The 17,394-nt window shown below is 43.7% G+C and overlaps 1 protein-coding gene across 5 annotated transcripts in view; it reads left to right on the forward strand.

Moving 5' to 3' along the window:
• Nucleotides 1-7,562, forward strand: part of ENPP2 (ectonucleotide pyrophosphatase/phosphodiesterase 2) — an 87,427-nt gene extending 79,865 nt beyond the window's left edge. For 2 of the 5 annotated variants that reach the window (XM_035124969.2, XM_035124968.2), the window contains exons 23-25: nucleotides 1,897-2,029; nucleotides 3,357-3,513; nucleotides 6,920-7,562. In XM_035124969.2, the coding sequence (XP_034980860.1) occupies nucleotides 1,897-2,029; nucleotides 3,357-3,513; nucleotides 6,920-7,093 (464 nt within the window). In that variant the 3' untranslated portion in view covers nucleotides 7,094-7,562. The remainder of the gene's footprint in view (nucleotides 1-1,896; nucleotides 2,030-3,356; nucleotides 3,514-6,919) is intronic. The other 3 variants (XM_035124965.2, XM_035124964.2, XM_035124966.2) reach the window with 2 other exon arrangements.
• Nucleotides 7,563-17,394: the final 9,832 nt, after the last annotated feature.

A 17,394-nucleotide genomic window follows, 5' to 3' on the forward strand; every position in this document is an offset into this window, starting at 1 on the left:
GGGATTCCTGATTGCGAGGGGTGTCCAGTGTCAATGCTCACAGCAGTGTGTTGCATGTTCCATATAGGAATGAGCTGCAATCACTCAATATATGCAAGAGAGTAAAAGGTGTAGCTGAATGAACTGTAAGGGGCTAACTATTCTCCCTGCCTCTGGTGAACCTGGTCAGTGGGAACTTCGCCTCTTCCATATATATATATATCCAAATATAAAATTATAACAGTCCAAGTACATAACCATAAACTGAGATCACTAGGGTGATGACTTTTTTACAACCTCATTTCCCTGTATCATAATTTGATGAGCTTTCATTAAAGATTTAGATAAAATCTTACTTTCAAAGAGATTTGATTAAAAAATAACCTCACGCACAAAATGATTTTAAAAATTTTATTTATCAGTTTTTTGACCATTTTTGAAGTCACTGTAAGCAGATATAAAACTGAACCCAAGCTTTAGAGTCACATATATACAACATTATATACCGTAGGGTCATCAAACACACAAGGAAGCTTTTTTTAGCTGCAGTAACAGTATAGACACCGCTAGAGGGCGATGTTTTGCTACCTCTCCTGTAGGTTCTTTTCCCAGCATGTCCAGCAGGGTCTGGTGGCTGAGTTTTGAGGTCCCAAAAGGGGGCTTTTACCTTGCGCATTTGTATACCCTATGTTGCTAAGAACACTCCCCATTGTGGAATGTGGTGTTGTGTCCAAATTTGATACGAAATATATAGAGAATTGTTAATACAATTTTATGAAATGGTAAAACGGCATACAAAAAAATTATAAACGGTTTGTGCGTGACCTTTTTTAATATTTCAATGGAATATACCTCGTTTTAGTCATTAATAGGCAAAAGTTCATCCATTTGTGCTACAGGAAATAATTTTTGAGAGAAAAAAATTAAAAAGTCATCACCCTAGAGATCACTCTGAATCTCACGACTTCCCCCCACTTCCTCCATGGGGTCCTATTTTTAACATTTACAGCTGCATATTCTTCCATACTCTAAATTTTGTAGCAGTCCATATTATCCGTAGTATTTTTTTGCATTACAAGTGGAATGAAAATCCTGCTAATGTTTCCATCTGCTTGCAGTGGTCTCCTAGATAAGAGAACTTCGCCTCTTCCTACATGTGTAGCTCAATCCTGGTCAGTGGCAGAGCAAGCCGAACGGGCACCTTGGGTGGCGCGCGTGCCCTGTGCCAAGGGTGCAGGGCCAGCCGCCCATGGGGCAGGGCGAGCTGGAGCAGGACGCTTTGCGGGGCCTCCGAGGAGTCTGCCTGCCTCCTGTCACTCAGCCGCCCTACAGCTGGCAGGGAGGCAGCGGGCAGATCATTTGGGGCAGTGCAGAGCCTGCGGGCGCCCAAGCAACTGTGTCACTCCCAGGAGAGACACATGGCTCGGGCGCACTGCAGGCCCTGCAGTGGGTGCCACCCGGCATTTTGTCACCCCCCCTCAGTGGTGACACCTGGGGTGGCCCGCCCCCACCACACACCCCTTCCCCCCCCCGATCCTGGTTTCTCTTTCTTACATCCATTTTTATGAAAAGTTTTCAAAGGCCCTCTATCACAAATATAACTTAACCCTTATTCCACACACAGAAGAGGGATCCCTTCCGACTATCCCCTGGGAGCTTCCCCCTCTTCTCGCACCTGGGAGGTCCTCTCCGCTCTGCCTTTCATTCAGGCCTCTTCATCTTCTGCCATCCCCTTCCTGTGTGCACCTTCATTCATCCAAGATAGAAGACTTCAAAAAATCAAAGCATAAATAAATGCATATAGAATCAACAGAAGTTTCTCTTTCTTAATCCACATGAGAAGTGACTTTTATTTCCTCTTATTGCTTTTAAGGATAATTTGTACTCTCTCTCTCTCTGTCTCTCTTTTAAATCCAGAGGTGTGGAATTACTTCCAACGGGTTTTGGTGAAGAGATATGCCATTGAGCGGAATGGAGTCAATGTTATAAGCGGCCCGATCTTTGATTACGACTTCGATGGTTTGCATGACACGCCGGACAAGATAAAGCTGTAAGGATCTTCTCCTCTAGGCCGGAGTCTCTTTTGAATGCCAACCTAGGAGTTGAACTGAACACTGGGACTTAGCTATGGGTGCATGGGATTGTGCTATAACAGGCACGTCCAACTTAAAGTAGGCTGTGATCTACGATCCAATATAAAAACTGGCAGTGATCTACCACCCAGGGATAGGTACAGGGTGGGCGGCTGCTGGTTGTTTCCCCTGAGGGGGCAGGAATGGGTGCAGGGTGGGTGGGCACTGGCTGCTTCCCCCGACATGGCAGGGGTGGATGCGCACGTGCAGTGTCAAAACAGCCCATTCCAATGTCTCCAACGGAGGGTGGGTGGCAATCGACCAGAATTCATTACAGGATCTACTTGTCGGTCACGATCGACACGTTGGACAAGGTGGTGCTATTATGTACCCTAGGGAAACCTCCTTGCTCCCTTGGGTCTGAGCCCTGGCCCAGCCCATGTCCGAGCCTGCATCCCTATTTGCTTATCCCGCATGCAGGCTAGGGTCTGGCTCCTGATAAGCGCCGCAGGCTTACATCCACGCCACCTTATCCAGCCAGGGCACCGATGCTGCGATTTCCCTGTCGGGTTCTTAGAGGAGCCTCTGTCGTCCTGTAATGCTGCCCCACCGAAAGGGGAGACCGGACTTCTTGGAAGTTTGCTGCTTTGGGTAGATTCCTACTGACTTGTTTGGGGCTCTGGATTCCCCCAGGATCAGATTGGTTCAGAAAATAATGCAAGCGGGGTGCAAAGTTTTTAAAAACCCATACCATACAATAACACCTAGAGCAGTGCACAGTGTGGCATTTCAGCATTAAAGACAAAGTACTTGAACACAGCGTAAAACCAATACCAAGTCTACAGCTCCAAAATACATTTTTAAGCACTTTCTATGCTTTTCTAATAAGGTGTTTCCCTTATCAGATTTAAAAGGATTAAATTTCAAATCATGGTAATAAATGCAGTTGTATTGGTGGTAGGGCTTTTTGCTTTGGATATTTTAACACACCTGTTTCCATGTGTGTGTGAAAAGGATCTTGCCATTGTTTTGGAAGAAACCTTTGAGGTGTTGTTGAATTCCCAAATCATCAGCGTTCCTCCCTACTGACGCCATGATAGCTGCAACCGAAGAGACTTGAAGTCCAGCAACATATTCTGGACAACCTAGTATCCCCACTTTTGTTGCAAAAAGTTGATATACTATAGATCCTTTTTAATAGGTAGCTGAGTTAGGGCAGTTATTTACCCAAAATCTGTTTCAACGTGTCCTTTATGTATGTTTGTAATTTTAAAAAATAACCCAAACCCCTCTCCTTTCTTCTAGGTATGTGGAAGGAAGTTCAATCCCAGTTCCAACCCATTACTATAGTATTATAACAAGTTGTTTAGATTTCACTCAGCCAGCTGACAAGTGTGATGGACCACTGTCTGTTCTGTCATATATATTCCCACACCGTCCAGACAATGATGAGAGCTGCTTTGTAAGTTCAAACAGATACCTTTGCTTTTTTTTCTTATGAAACCAGAAAACAGGAAGGAAAGAGGGAGTAACTTTCAGTCTTGTTCGGCTGCAGTGATGTTCTGTCTGTCTGTTCTACCAAATGCAGGTCAGGAATTCTGTAACTGAGCTAAAAGTCCAAAAAGTGAAACTTTCAGCCCATGCTTTAGAGGTGGGGTGAATTTCAGAGGACGAGGAGCAAAATTTGCTGACACATCACCTGCTTTTCAGATGTTGGTGACCAGTGTGTATTCATTTAATCCTGAAAGAGAAAAGAAATAGGAAAGAGTTGTATTCATATTTCATTCTGATTTCATAAATAGAAATTAAAACTTTATCCCAGATAAAATTTATTCCCATTTTTAAAAAAATATTTGTTTGGAGTTCCCATTGACATTTTCTGTTAGTTTGGGAAATTATTGGGGACAATGAAACAAATGTGACTGCTGTGAACATGGTTTGAAATTATTTTAATGACCGAATACTGAAACAGAAGCAGGGTTTAATAATGGGAAGAAATGATGCAACAAGAACAGCAGCAATCTTGTATGCCCAAAGTTCTAATAACCTGAGAATTATCCAGCACTAATTTGAACTCTAATCAGGGTGATAAATTGTGAATGTTCACGAGCATGGCCAACCAGGTCGAAAACAACAAGAAAATGACTTATAAAAACATGCTAGAATTCTCTCTCTCTCTCTCTCTCTCTCTCTCTCTCTCTCTCTCTCTCTCTCTCTCTCTCTCTCTCTCTCTCTCTCAAGCATGTTAAATCACTGAACTATGCAAAAGTATGCAGTTCATTAATTTCTATATACAGGCAACTAACTTTGAATTTATGTTCTGGGGATGGCACATAAACCCAAGATTGCCTATAGTTAAAACACATTGGGTGCTGTGGCGAGTGGGATGGCCAACATTTTTTTTATAGCATTTCCAGATGTTGTTAGACTGCAGCCTCTATCATCCAGCATGGCCAATGGTCAAGAATGATGAAAGTTGCAGTCCAACAACATCTGGGGAGCCAAGACTGGGAAAGGCTGCTTTTGAGATATAAGACTCCCAAGGACCACAGGTAAACAATCACAGACTACTTAACACTGTAATTACTCTGGGCTTGCTTACCTGTGTTCCTCACAAGTTATGCTTATTAAGTATATTTACACAGCAAAAGAGTTCCATTGTGAAAACAGGCATAGGCAGCTGTATTTGCCATCTGCTTCCGTTGATTTAAACATGTAGAGATTTGCACTCAGCTTCTTTCCGATGGGGTGTGCGTCTCTCCTCTAAGCACTCTTAAGGGCTTGGATGAACCACTTAACACATCCATACTTGGTTAGAGAGGTGCTACTTCTTCACAATTAATTAGTAGCAATCATCTCTAGAGTGCTATCGGTAAATGAAGAGGAGAAGAAGTAAAGTTATTTCTCAAGGGGAGAGGAGAGAGGAGGTAAAAGGGAATGAAGGCAAATGCAGTTTATAGATTCTCTAATAACAAATGGTAAAATAAAAAAATTCCTTCAGTAGCACCTTAAAGACCAACTAAGTTTATATTTTGGTATGAGCTTTTGTGTGCATGCACACTTCTTCAGATACACGTATCTGAAGAAGTGTGCATGCACACGAAAGCTCATACCAAAATATAAACTTAGTTGGTCTTTAAGGTGCTACTGAAGGAATTTTTTTATTTTGCTTCGACTCAGACCAACACGGCTACCTACCTGTAAACAAATGGTAAGTTGTACAAGTATAATGTATGAAAGGTATATTTTGAGCAGAGGACCAGAAAAGAGCAGGTATTTAACTATTCTATTTGCTGGTGGTTTATTGTTCAAAACAACCCCCTTCCACAAACGCAGAACTGTGTGTGTCCCCAAATATGTTTGCCTGTGTATGCTTTTAAGGAGGTGAGCAGAAAACAGCAAGCAGGGAAAGAGGGCAAAGCAAGCCTTTTCTTCCTGCCAGACCTCTGTTTTAAAATCTCAGTAGTTGGAGCAGGTGATGGAGGATATTTCTGGGGAATTTTTTTATTTTGAGTTGCCATCAGGGTTAACATTCTGGTGTCCTGGAATGGTGGGTGGAGAAAAATATTTGACTCACAAAACAATGTCTCAAATATGCAACTGCTCTGGATGTTCAAGATGGTTTCAAATGACACAGCACCACCTGGTGGCTGCGTACAACCTTCCAATATGGCCGTTGCATCCATGTGGGGATCCAATCGCCTTCTGTAGGGCCTAGAGGTAAACCCAACCTTTGCTAGCCTCTTGGTAACAGCAGCGTGGTTGGAATCTCTTCACAGCCATGTAGAACCAGGCTGTGTGACGCTACGTGTCGTGTGAAACACGGCTTTTTGGTTTAGAAAGCAGCCTTAAACATTGGACCCTTGCGTTTTTAGTAGTTAACGTCTTAAATTAAATATTGCCATGGAATGCCGAAAATCTGGAACGAATGTAGAATAGCAAATGCAAACCGAAGTATTCGAAACCAGCCTGGTGCTGCGATTGCATGAGTCTCAAGGTTGTTGATCTGTGTCCCACATTGGGCAACATATTCTTGGACTAGATCACTTCCCTTCCAACTCTATAGCCAGTGCAAGATTTATGTATAAGCTAAACAAGCTATAGCTTAGGGCCCCACTCTCTTGGCCAACCATATACTTCTTCTTAATTGTATTTCACCATTAATACACTTCTTCTTAATTGTATTTCAGTTCAACAATTACTTTGATAAAATACATGTTTTGTTATGTGCAAATGGCTTTAGATACCTATTAGGTCCATAAATTACAATATAGCATATATTCAAGGACAGCTGGACATATAAAGGACCCAGGTGGCGCTGTGGTTAAATCACTGAGCCTAGGGCTTGCTGATCAGAAGGTCGGCGGTTCGAATCCCTGTGACGGGGTGAGCTCCCGTTGCTTGGTCCCAGCTCCTGCCAACCTAGCAGTTCGAAAGCACGTCAAAATGCAAGTAGATAAATAGGAACCGCTACAGCGGGAAGGTAAACGGCGTTTCCATGTGCTGCTCTGGTTTGCCAGAAGTGGCTTTGTCATGCTGGCCACATGACTGGGAAGCTATACGCCGGCTCCCTCTGGGGAGCGCGCAACCCCAGAGTCGGTCACGACTGGACCTAATGGTCAGGGGTCCCTTTACCTTTACTTTACCTTCAGTAGCTTAGGACCCCGTTATACCTAAATCCAGCCCTGTCTACAGCTCTACTGTACATTCTACGAGACACCAACTTTCCCTGCGGGCTCTTCTCAACAAATTGCAAACCCTCTGTTTATAAAGACCGTAGTTCAAGTAAAATGAATTGATGGAGCATGGGATGCTCTCTTTAATAAGGGAGAGTTCATGTTTAGTCATGGTGCCTTTCTCAATTCCAGAACTCCTCCGAGGATGAATCCCGATGGGTTGAAGAGCTCTTGAAAATGCACACCGCCAGAGTACGCGACATCGAGCAGCTCACCAACTTGGATTTCTTCCGGAAGACCAGCCGAAGCTACTCCGAAATCCTCTCCTTAAAGACATATCTGCATACGTTTGAAAGCGATATTTAACCTTCCTCTTTAAACTCAGCCCATCCATCCTCTCATGAAGTGGTGTATATTTTTATATTATATTTATTAATTTGAAACAGGACATTAAAATTATTAGTGGTATTTTTGTTTGTTTGTTTGTTTGTTAATCTTGCATCAAATCTTAAAATATATTAAAGTCTTGTGTCAGTTGTTTTTGATTTGTATGTTTTGGTCTCTCCCTGTCCTTTTGGAGTGTTTGCTGACACTCAAGTCTCTTGGTCAAAGCTTTTCCGAATGGTGCTGCAGAGTTGATTAATTACTTGGAGGAAACCTTTTAATTTTTCCAGCACTCCCTTACCTTCTGGTTTTTTGTTTAGTCCTGTACTGTGTATCAAACATGTAAAATGACAATTACTGTTAACTATGTGATAGACATATTTAAGCTCCATAGAGAATAGAAACTTAAATATAATAAAACCACACATTCAGTTTTTTTTTTTTACTTTGTGTTCCTTTCTCGCACAGTGTTTTGAACTTCTGGGTATCAGATTCTATCCCCTTAGGTTGGGTTTCCAACCTGCTACTCTGTGGCTCCAACGGGACGTAAACTTACTGCATGGACTTAAATACGATCCTCCAGTTTTAAGTGCAGCAGACTGAATATCCGTGGAAAAATTAAATTAATGCAGGTAACAGGGTGAGGTCAGGGGGTGGAGCTATAATGCCCTAAACCCTTTGGAATGCTTCTGTCACTCTCAAGAAGCCCTCCCTGCCCAGGGAACAGGTGGATAAATTTGATTCAATTCACATTCAGAGGCAAATCTCTACCTAATTCGCACTTCCCAAAGCATTACATGAACCAAAATGCAGCCATCCTTGAATTTCGCACTTCTCTGAATTCTGAGGTGCAGTTCTCCAGCCCAAGGAATATCTACAAAATTACATATATTAGGGTAAAGTGAGCATAAAAGTGCATGTGTTACTAAAAAGAACCTACAAAAGTGCATTATATTAGGCAAACTCTACTTTGCCAACTGTGCATGTTGAGAGAAATTAGTACTAAAATGCTGATGAATTTTCACAGGGATTTGGGTATTTTTTAAATAAATAAATAAATGTTTGTGAACCGATGTGGAGAACTGGATTTCAGAGTGGAGAAATCAAGACAGACACTCATCCCTTATATAGAAGGGCACCCTAATTCCTTCATGCAGAGTGAATCCTGAGTTTGCTGGAACTTGATGTGACTCAATATATTGCCATATATCCCTAGTTCAGCCTGCCTACATTTTCTCTGGCCCTGCCTGTCCACAGGTACATGGCATTCAGAAGGTGGGGAATGTGGACCTCAAGCTAAAAAAGGTTCCTTGCCACTGTTCTACCAGGAATGATCCAGTTCAGCCCTCCAGCCACCTGGGGAAGGAACTTAATAGTGATGCTTAGGGCTCCTGGATAAGAGGATGCAGAAATTGAGGAAATTGTTGTTGTTTAGTCGTTTAGTCGTGCCCTACTCTTTGTGACCCCATGGACCAGAGCACGCCAGGCACTCCTATCTTACACTGCCTCCCACAGTTTGGTCAGACTCATATTCGCAGCTTCAAGAACACTGTCCAACCATCTCGTCCTCTGTCGTCCCCTTCTCCTTGTGCCCTCAATCTTTCCCAACATCAGGCTGTTTTCCAAGGATTCTTCTCTTCTCATGAGGTGGCCAAAGTATTGGAGCCTCAGCTTCAGGATCTGTCCTTCCAGTGAGCACTTAGGGCTGATTTCCTTCAGAATGGAGAGGTTTGATCTTCTTGCAGTCCATGCGACTCTCAAGAGTCTCCTCCAGCACCATAATTCAAAAGCATCAATTATTTGGCGATCAGCCTTCTCTATGGTCCAGCTCTCACTTCCATACATCACTACTGGGAAAACTATAGCTTTAACTATACAGACCTTTGTCGGCAAGGTGATGTGTCTGCTTTTTAAGATGCTGTCTAGGTTTGTCGTTGCTTTTCTCCCAAGAAGCAGGCGTCTTTTAATTTCGTGACTGCTGTCACCATCTGCAGTGATCATGGAACCCAAGAAAGTAAAATCTCTCACTGCCTCCATTTCTTCCCCTTCTACTTGCCAGGAGGTGATGGGACCAGTGGCCATGATCTTAGTTTTTTTGATGTTGAGCTTCAGACCATATTTTGCGCTTTCCTCTTTCACCCTCATTAAAAGGTTCTTTAATTCCTCCTCACTTTCTGCCATCAAGGTTGTGTCATCAGCATATCTGAGGTTGTTGATATTTCTTCCGGCAATCTTAATTCCGGCTTGGGATTCATTGAGAAAATAGCACCCATGTTTCTTCAAGGCTGTGCTTCAAGGCTCAAAATGGCAGCTAGCCATGGGAGTTTTCTAGAGAATAGGAAATAGGATCTCTGTCCCCCTTGCTCTTTGCAACCATGCTCATTATTGTGCTATATATAACCTCCATGTTGCAGAGTCACTTAAACCTAATTCCTTCAGGATACTGTCGCCGTTTCAGGAATTCAATCCCTCTCTTCCTTTTAGACTTGTTACCATTTTCTCTTCTGTATTTGATACCCTCAACATTTTGTCAGCCCTGGAAGCAACTGCATACAGGCCCTTAAAATAATAATAATAATAATAATAATAATAATAATAATAATAATAATGTATACACCAACATTTTCAGAGTATGTGAAAACCATGGTTTTCATGTGCCCCTTTCCCAAATTGATAAGCACCTCACTATATAAACTATATAAACTTGATATTTAGAGGGAATGCTGAATTCTGTTTACAAGAGAATAGGTGTCAGACATTTTGGGGGCGTCCCTCCCTCATTTATGAGTGGGTGGCGTTTTTAATAGAGTAGTAAAGAACTCTACATCATTTCCAAATACAGGAGAACATTATATAATCTATGGCTGCGTATTCACCATACATTTAGAGCGCATGACTTCCCATGAAGAATCCTGGAAACTAGTTTGTTAAGGGTGCTGGGAATTGTAGTTTTGTGAGGGGTTAACTACAGTCTGCAGGCATATTTGCAGGAAGTCGTGTGCTTTGAATTACGGTATAAATGCAGCCTAATTCTCCACACCAAGGCAGGCTTTTCTGTTCTCTGTTCCCTAGCATACTGGCCAGTTCCATCTCGAATTAAAGCATGCTGTGTTAGTTTTAACAAGGGATAACAGAGATTTTAATTGGCACCTATGCTGACCGGGTCTCCTACCGTAGTGCTACTCAATGAATGAATAATAATGTTTTCATGTCCCAAAGTAATAAGGTTGCCCACGGAAACTCTAGCCAGCTCAGTTTTCTTTGGAAGAAAAAGCACTAGAGGCAAAATTACGGCATTAATAAGAAAAAAGAAAAAAGAAAAACCCAGGTAATTACACACTTCCAATATTTCACAGATAAAAGTGGAGACACTCTTTGGTGTACTTGCAACACACTTATTTACAGCTAGACTGCATGTGATGCTATGTAATTTGCATTATTTCCCAGAACATTTTTAAAGAAAATTCAATGAGGGAGGCATTGAATGAGAGCACAAAGAGAACTGGTGGAAGGTTGTGCTTGACCCTTTTCCATCCCCATCATTTGATCATTCAAAAGCCCTTCCCAAGCTGGTTTTCCATATGAGGAAAAGATACATGACCCCTGTTGCTGAAAAACAGCTCAGGGAACTGCAGAAAGAAAAAGGAGTCAGCCACACCTCTCTGGCCCTCTGTGCTTTTCTTTGCAGCCACCAAGACTGCTTTGCTTCTTAAAAAAGCAAAAGCTAAACATTGCAATACCTTGATTCTCGAATGCCTTGGAACTTGTACATTTGGGCTCCTGGACGCCCAAAACACGGAAGTAAGCGTTCTGGTTTTCAAACATTTTTTGGAAGCCGAACTTCCAACGTGGCTTCCGCTTGAGTGCAGGAATCTCCCACAGCCAATCTGAAGCCGCATCTTGAAGAATTGATGCTTTTCAATTATGGTGCTGGAGGAGACTCTTGGCTGCAAGAAGATCAAACCTATCCATTCTGAAGGAAATCAGCCCTGAGTGCTCACTGGCAGGACAGATCCTGAAGCTGAGGCTACAATACTTTGGCCACCTCATGAGAAGAGAAGACTCCCTGATGTTGGGAAAGATTGAGGGCACTAGGAGAAGGGGACGACAGAGGATGAGATGGTTGGACAGTATTCTCGAAGCTACGAACATGAGTTTGACCAAACTGCAGGAGGCAGTGGAAGACAGGAGTGCTTGGCATGCTCTGGTCCATGGGGTCACGAAGAGTCGGACACGACTAAACGACTAAACAACTACTACTACTACTACTACGTATGTAGAGGCAATGGCTAGCTTCACGGTTTCCCCTACATTGTGATTTTTGCATTAGCACACAACCATCAAGATTTGCAATTAACATTTGCAGGTCAAAAATTATGAAACCAATATCACAATATGGGCTTGAAATTGGTTTTGGACAATAAATCACCCAGCCCAATCATAACCATATAAATATGGTGAAAAACAAATTCATCAAACCCTTAATACATCTCAGTGCAAACTCATCATGATTCAGGAGATCAGAAACGGCCGCTAAGCACCAGCCCTATCCCAGTTGACATGACACTCTCCACGAAGGGACTTCTTCACCCAGTGCAGCAAAAGGACACTCCCAGGCCACACAATCTCCCATAGTTTTCAGCCTCAACTTTTTAAACCCTCAAATAAAGAGTTTATATAACTCTTTTTTCAAGACTTATTAAAAATAACATTTTTATGTTGTCTTCAGAGAAGTGAGGCAACATGTTCTATAGAAGATATAGAGCATCTACCATGCTTTTTCTCCTTGTGGGGTGGTTAAGATAACACCTTTCCACAGCCCCTTTTGGAAGATTGATTGATTGATTCTATTTCTATGCCATTTTTCATTCAAATAAACCCCCCAAAATAAGCTAAACATAACAGTTACACCAAAAATCATATTATAGGATTCGCAAAGGACGACAGCATTCATATCTATAAAACAATATGAAAACATTAACAAAATAGCAACAGAATAAACATGCGCTGTGGGTTAAACCACAGAGCCTAGGGCTTGCTGATCAGAAGGTCGGCGGTTCGAATCCCTGCAACGGGGTGAGCTGCCGTTGCTCGGTCCCAGCTCCTGCCCACCTAGCAGTTCGAAAGCACATCAAAGTGCAAGTAGATAAATAGGGAATGCTCCGGCGGGAAGGTAAACGGCATTTCCGTGCGCTGCTCTGGTTTGCCAGAAGCAGCTTTGTCATGCTGGCCACATGACCCGGAAGCTGTCTGCGGACAAATGCCGGCTCCCTCGGCCTATAGAGCGAGATGAGCGCTGCAACCCCAGAGTCGGACACGACTGGACCTGATGGTCAGGGGCCCCTTTACCTTTACCTTTAAACAAACAAAGACCTGTTGAATTTGTTGAAGAGTATTCTGGGCTCTCTCCTTGCAGGGGCCTAAGCCCCAGACAGCAAGAGATGTGTCCATCTGATAGCCCAACTATATTATTAGACGGCCCTTTTCACTCTGTTTTATAGGGGGAAGTGCAAATATTCTCAGTTTCTGAGGACATTTGGTGGTCTGACTAATCCTTATTAAAGGAGACATCCCAGCGGGCCTGTGATTATAGACCTCCTATTAAAGTGAGCATTGATTCTCGCAGACGTGGATTAAAAGCACAGAGCTCCCCTCAGAAAAGTGCCAGCAGTTGACTGCGATACACTTCGCCTTTGGACGGGAACCGCAGTTTCCAGTTTTGAAAGTCTGTCTGTCTCACCATGTTCTTGGCAAAGGGCTCGGCCGTTTGCTCACAGCTCCTAACCCGGCACTAAAAATAATGCCGATTGATTTTCCAGAAGCAGAAAATACACCGCTGAAAACAACCTTTGATCTTCAGAAATAGGTCTGAGGCCCGAGCGCACATAAATTACTTGCCTTTTGTGCATCTGCCGTCTGGAAAAGTAATTGTACGTTTCGGCAGCTCGCCTGTGAGTGGGCTTCTTTGTTTGTGTCTTAACCATTCACAGGTGGCTAGTTCCTACACACACACACACACTCACGCAACCCTTTCTGTTCTCCATCCAAACCACCGAGAGGCATTATTAAGAGTTCAAGGGGACATTCTAGCATGACTGGGGCTTGCTGAGTTCTCATGGTCAGTTAGAGAGGCTCAAGGATGCTCCACTGTTGAGCCAAGGTCCTTCTCAAGCACATTGCCTTACAATGAGCCAGATCATTGGCCCATCTTGCTCATTAGTGTCAACACTGACTGGTAGTGTCTCTCCAGGGTTTCAGACAGCAGACATTCCCAACCTGACCTGGAGACACCAGGGATTGGAACTGGAAGGCCCTTGGAAAATGTGGCGCAACAATCCAATTGTTCGGGTGGACAGCTCCCTTCAATGCATCAATAAAAGGGATACACAGATTCTCAGAGTGTTCTTATTTTCCAGGGACAGTCCCAGATTTACAGAAGCCGTCCCGGTTTCTGATTTGATCCCAGAAGGTCCTGCTTTTCCTTAGGATGTCCCTATTTCCATCAGAGAAATGTTGGAGGGAATGGAGTTATTCCGAGTTCTGAGCCGAGGAGATAAGTAACTTTACAACCTTTAGAAGACATCTGAAGGCAGCCCTGTATAAGGAAGTTTTAACATGTTTTATTAAGTTTTTACATATGTTGGGAGCCACCCAGTCAGATGGGTGGGGTATAAATAAATAAAAATATTGTTATTATTATGGATATATACCGGTACTAGCTTCAACCTTTTTCACTGCATTTTAGGTGCAGTTCAATGACCACCTGATTTGCTTCCAGCATTTGGCTGAATCCTAGATCATTGAGTTTGTTGCTCTAGCTCAGAAGTGGGGGTACAACCTGTGGCCCTTGGGTTTAACATTATATGTTGTTATTATTATTGTATTTATATGCCGCTGGCATACCAAAATGTCTTCTAAGCAGTTTACGGTTATAAAATCAAGACATAATGAAAATGCACAACAACTTTGCCTTGATGATGATGAATAATTTAATTTTAATACCGCCCTGTACCCTCAGATCTCATGGTGGTTCACAGAATAAAATTACAATATAAAAACACAAAATACATAATCAAAACAAAAACAACCCCTCCCCAACACATTTTAAAAGGGCACTGGATGACAGTCAGCCAAAGGCTTGGTTAAAGAGGAATGTTTGCATCTGGCACCTAAAGGTGTATATTGAAGGCGGCAAGGGTGGACAAATGGGAACGGGGGGGGGGGGCAGAAAGAAGAAGGGTGCTCTACCCACTTTTGACTCTAGGCCTGACTCACTACTGCTGGAATGTGGCCCCTGACACATTTCGCTTGAAGGGATGCGGCCCCTGAGGGAGAATAAGAGGTTCCCAGCCCCTGCTCTAGTTTCACATTTGGTGTTTGTTTTTATTGCTGCTTGCTATCTTGAATAGTGCTATGGAGGCTGCTGTTTTAGGATATTGTGATTAGTATTGATTGACATATTGCAAGCTGCTTCGATCGTGCTTTTTTTTGGAAGGAGTAGTGGAATGAAAAATGTTTAAGTGGGATGTTGCAATGTTTTGTTTTGCACTTGTATTTACTGAACGCATAAACATATTAAGGTGAGGAAGAGAAAGGGCTATTGTCCAAAATTGCTCAGAAACTGCAATGGTCCTCAGATCTAACTGCTTAAATAAGATGTTTGTCGTCACTTGAATGCCTGACTGGTCAATTGTTTTGGCTGCTCCCATGGCAGAAAATGTAGCCATACTGCAATTGTATACACAAAAAGAAGCGGCCCTCAGTTGACTTTCTTGTGCTGGGATTTGGTATGTGTGTACATATGTGTGTTATATCACCCAACAAATTGCTGGATAACTGGAATCATTGGAAGCAGAAGTATATTTAAGACTATTAACAGCACAATCCTATATAATCTTCTTGATATACTTTAGCCCCATATATTGTATTTACTTGAATCTAATGCTCACTTTCTTTGGCCAAATTATGTTGCGAAAATTGAGGTGGGCATTAGATTAGATGGCATATTTACATTTGCCAGCAAATACTTTTTTTGGTTTCAAGGTTCTGAAAATTGAGGTGCACATTAGATTCGATGTCAAATTAGACCTGAGTAAATACAGTATTTATTTGGTCATTTAAAAAAACAAACAAACCCTGCCTTGCCATATTTCCCAAAGAAACTCAAGGCAGATGGCAATAATGCTACAATATAACACAAATAACATTCCAAACCCAATAACACAAATTGAAATTCCTGGGAGTAAGTTCCATTGAAATCAATAGGGCTAAAACTGCACTGTAGTGGCCAGTATTTATGCAAATATGTGAATTAAAATGTCTTGTTTACAAGGTTTTTGTATAAAACCATTACCAGTGAGTTCTTTTTTTTTCATTTTGCACCATCTAGTGGCAGCACAAAGGAAAACATTAGTGAAAGCAGCTATTAACTGTAAATTGTTAACGCTATACAGTGGTACCGTGTTTCCCCTTTTTTAATACGTAGTCAAAAAGTAAGCCAGGGCAACAATTTTAAGCATTTGAGAAATATAAGACATACCCTGAAAATAAGACATACCCCCATGCCTGCCAACTGGGGGCCTGGAACCAGGAGGTAAAATGGCGTTTAAAAACGCCGTTTGAAGTGATTTCAGCTTGCCTCCCCGCCGCCTGGAACCGGCTGCTGCAGCGCGCAGCAGCGCCGGGCGGAGCGCCCAGCAACACGGACGGAGCGCTCAGCAGCACCAGGAGGAGCGTCCCACCGTGCCAGGCGGCGGGGTGGCAGGCCTCCTTGGCATGGCGAGGAAGAGACGAGGCCGCTGGCTCGGGCGCTCCTGAGTCCTGACCCCAGCCGCTTCTACGCGGCAGCAGCAAAAGAGACGTGCGGCCACATGGAGAGGCGAGCGCCCGAGCGGGAGACGCGCTCTCTGCAAAGCTCTGCACTCACTTCATCCGCCCGACGGGAAAGCGAAGTGGGGAAGAGAAAAAGAGAAAAAACCGAAGCGGCTCTTTTTCTCTTCCCCACTTCGCTTTCCCGTCGGGCGGATGAAGTGAGTGCAGAGCTTTGCAGAGATCGCGTCTCCCGCTCGGCCACATGGAGAGGCGAGCGCCTGAGCGGGAGACGCGCTCTCTGCAAAGCTCTGCACTCACTTCATCCGCCCGACGGGAAAGTGAAGTGGGGAAGAGAAAAAGAGCCGCTTCGGTTTTTTCTCTTTTTCTCTTCCCCACTTCGCTTTCCCGTCGGGCGGATGAAGTGAGTGCAGAGCTTTGCAGAGATCGCGTCTCCCGCTCGGGCGCTAGCCTCTCCATGTGGCCGCATGGCTCTTTTGCTGCTGCCGCGTAGAAGCGGCTGGGGTCAGGACTCAGGAGCGCCCGAGCCAGCGGCCTCGTCTCTTCCTCGCCATGCCAAGGTGGCCTGCCACCCCGCCGCCTGGCACGGTGGGACGCTCCTCCTGGTGCTGCTGAGCGCTCTGTCCGTGTTGCTGGGCGCTCCCCCCGGGCGCTGCTGGGCGCTCCGCGCTGCAGCAGCCGGTTCTGGGCGACAGGCTAAAATCACTTCAAATGGCATTTTTAAATGCCATTTTCCCTTCTCAGGGCTGACTTCGCTGGGCGCGCGCTACACCTGAACCAGGAACAGCTGATTTCAGCGCTACAGCTGATCTGTATCTGCATGTGCCAGAAAGTGTCATGTGTGATTGCACAGAGCACCAAGCCTTAAGACATCCCCTGAAAATAAGACACCGTGGTTTTTTTTGAGGAAAAAAAGTTATAAGACGGTGTCTTAAAAAGGGGGAAACACGGTACCTCGGGTTACGAATTTACCGTTTATAGTCGAGTATAAGTCGACTTTTTCATAAGTATTCGGCTTATACTCAAGTGAGGCAGGCGGTGGCGGCGGAGGGACGAGTGGCTGAGTTTGCCTATGCCTTTTTTTAGACCAGTCACCAGACTTTAAATAAGACACCTTTGCATCACCAGAAAAGGGAACATACGTATATATAGCTGCAAATTTGGAAATGAGTGATGTCTAGTGATTTGCAAGTGAAAGCAAGTTTGTGCCAGGAATCGTTCCCTCTCCTCCTCACCTGTGCAGGCCAAAGTAACCCCCCTAAAAGCTTCTCTTGAGGGTTGGGGGAACCTTTAATTGAGAACTGCTCTCAATTAAGCAGAACCACCATGTTTCAACAGAGTGCATGAGCTGTGTTTTGCATCAGGTTTTTCGAAGCCAGCTTCACTCGATGACTCAAAAACAGCTTACATTTTGAGTACCCAGGGTGCATACCCCACAACGGTCCCAATTAAAT

The sequence above is a fragment of the Zootoca vivipara genome, chromosome 8, assembly GCF_963506605.1.
Source record: "Zootoca vivipara chromosome 8, rZooViv1.1, whole genome shotgun sequence".
NCBI lineage: Eukaryota > Metazoa > Chordata > Lepidosauria > Squamata > Lacertidae > Zootoca > Zootoca vivipara.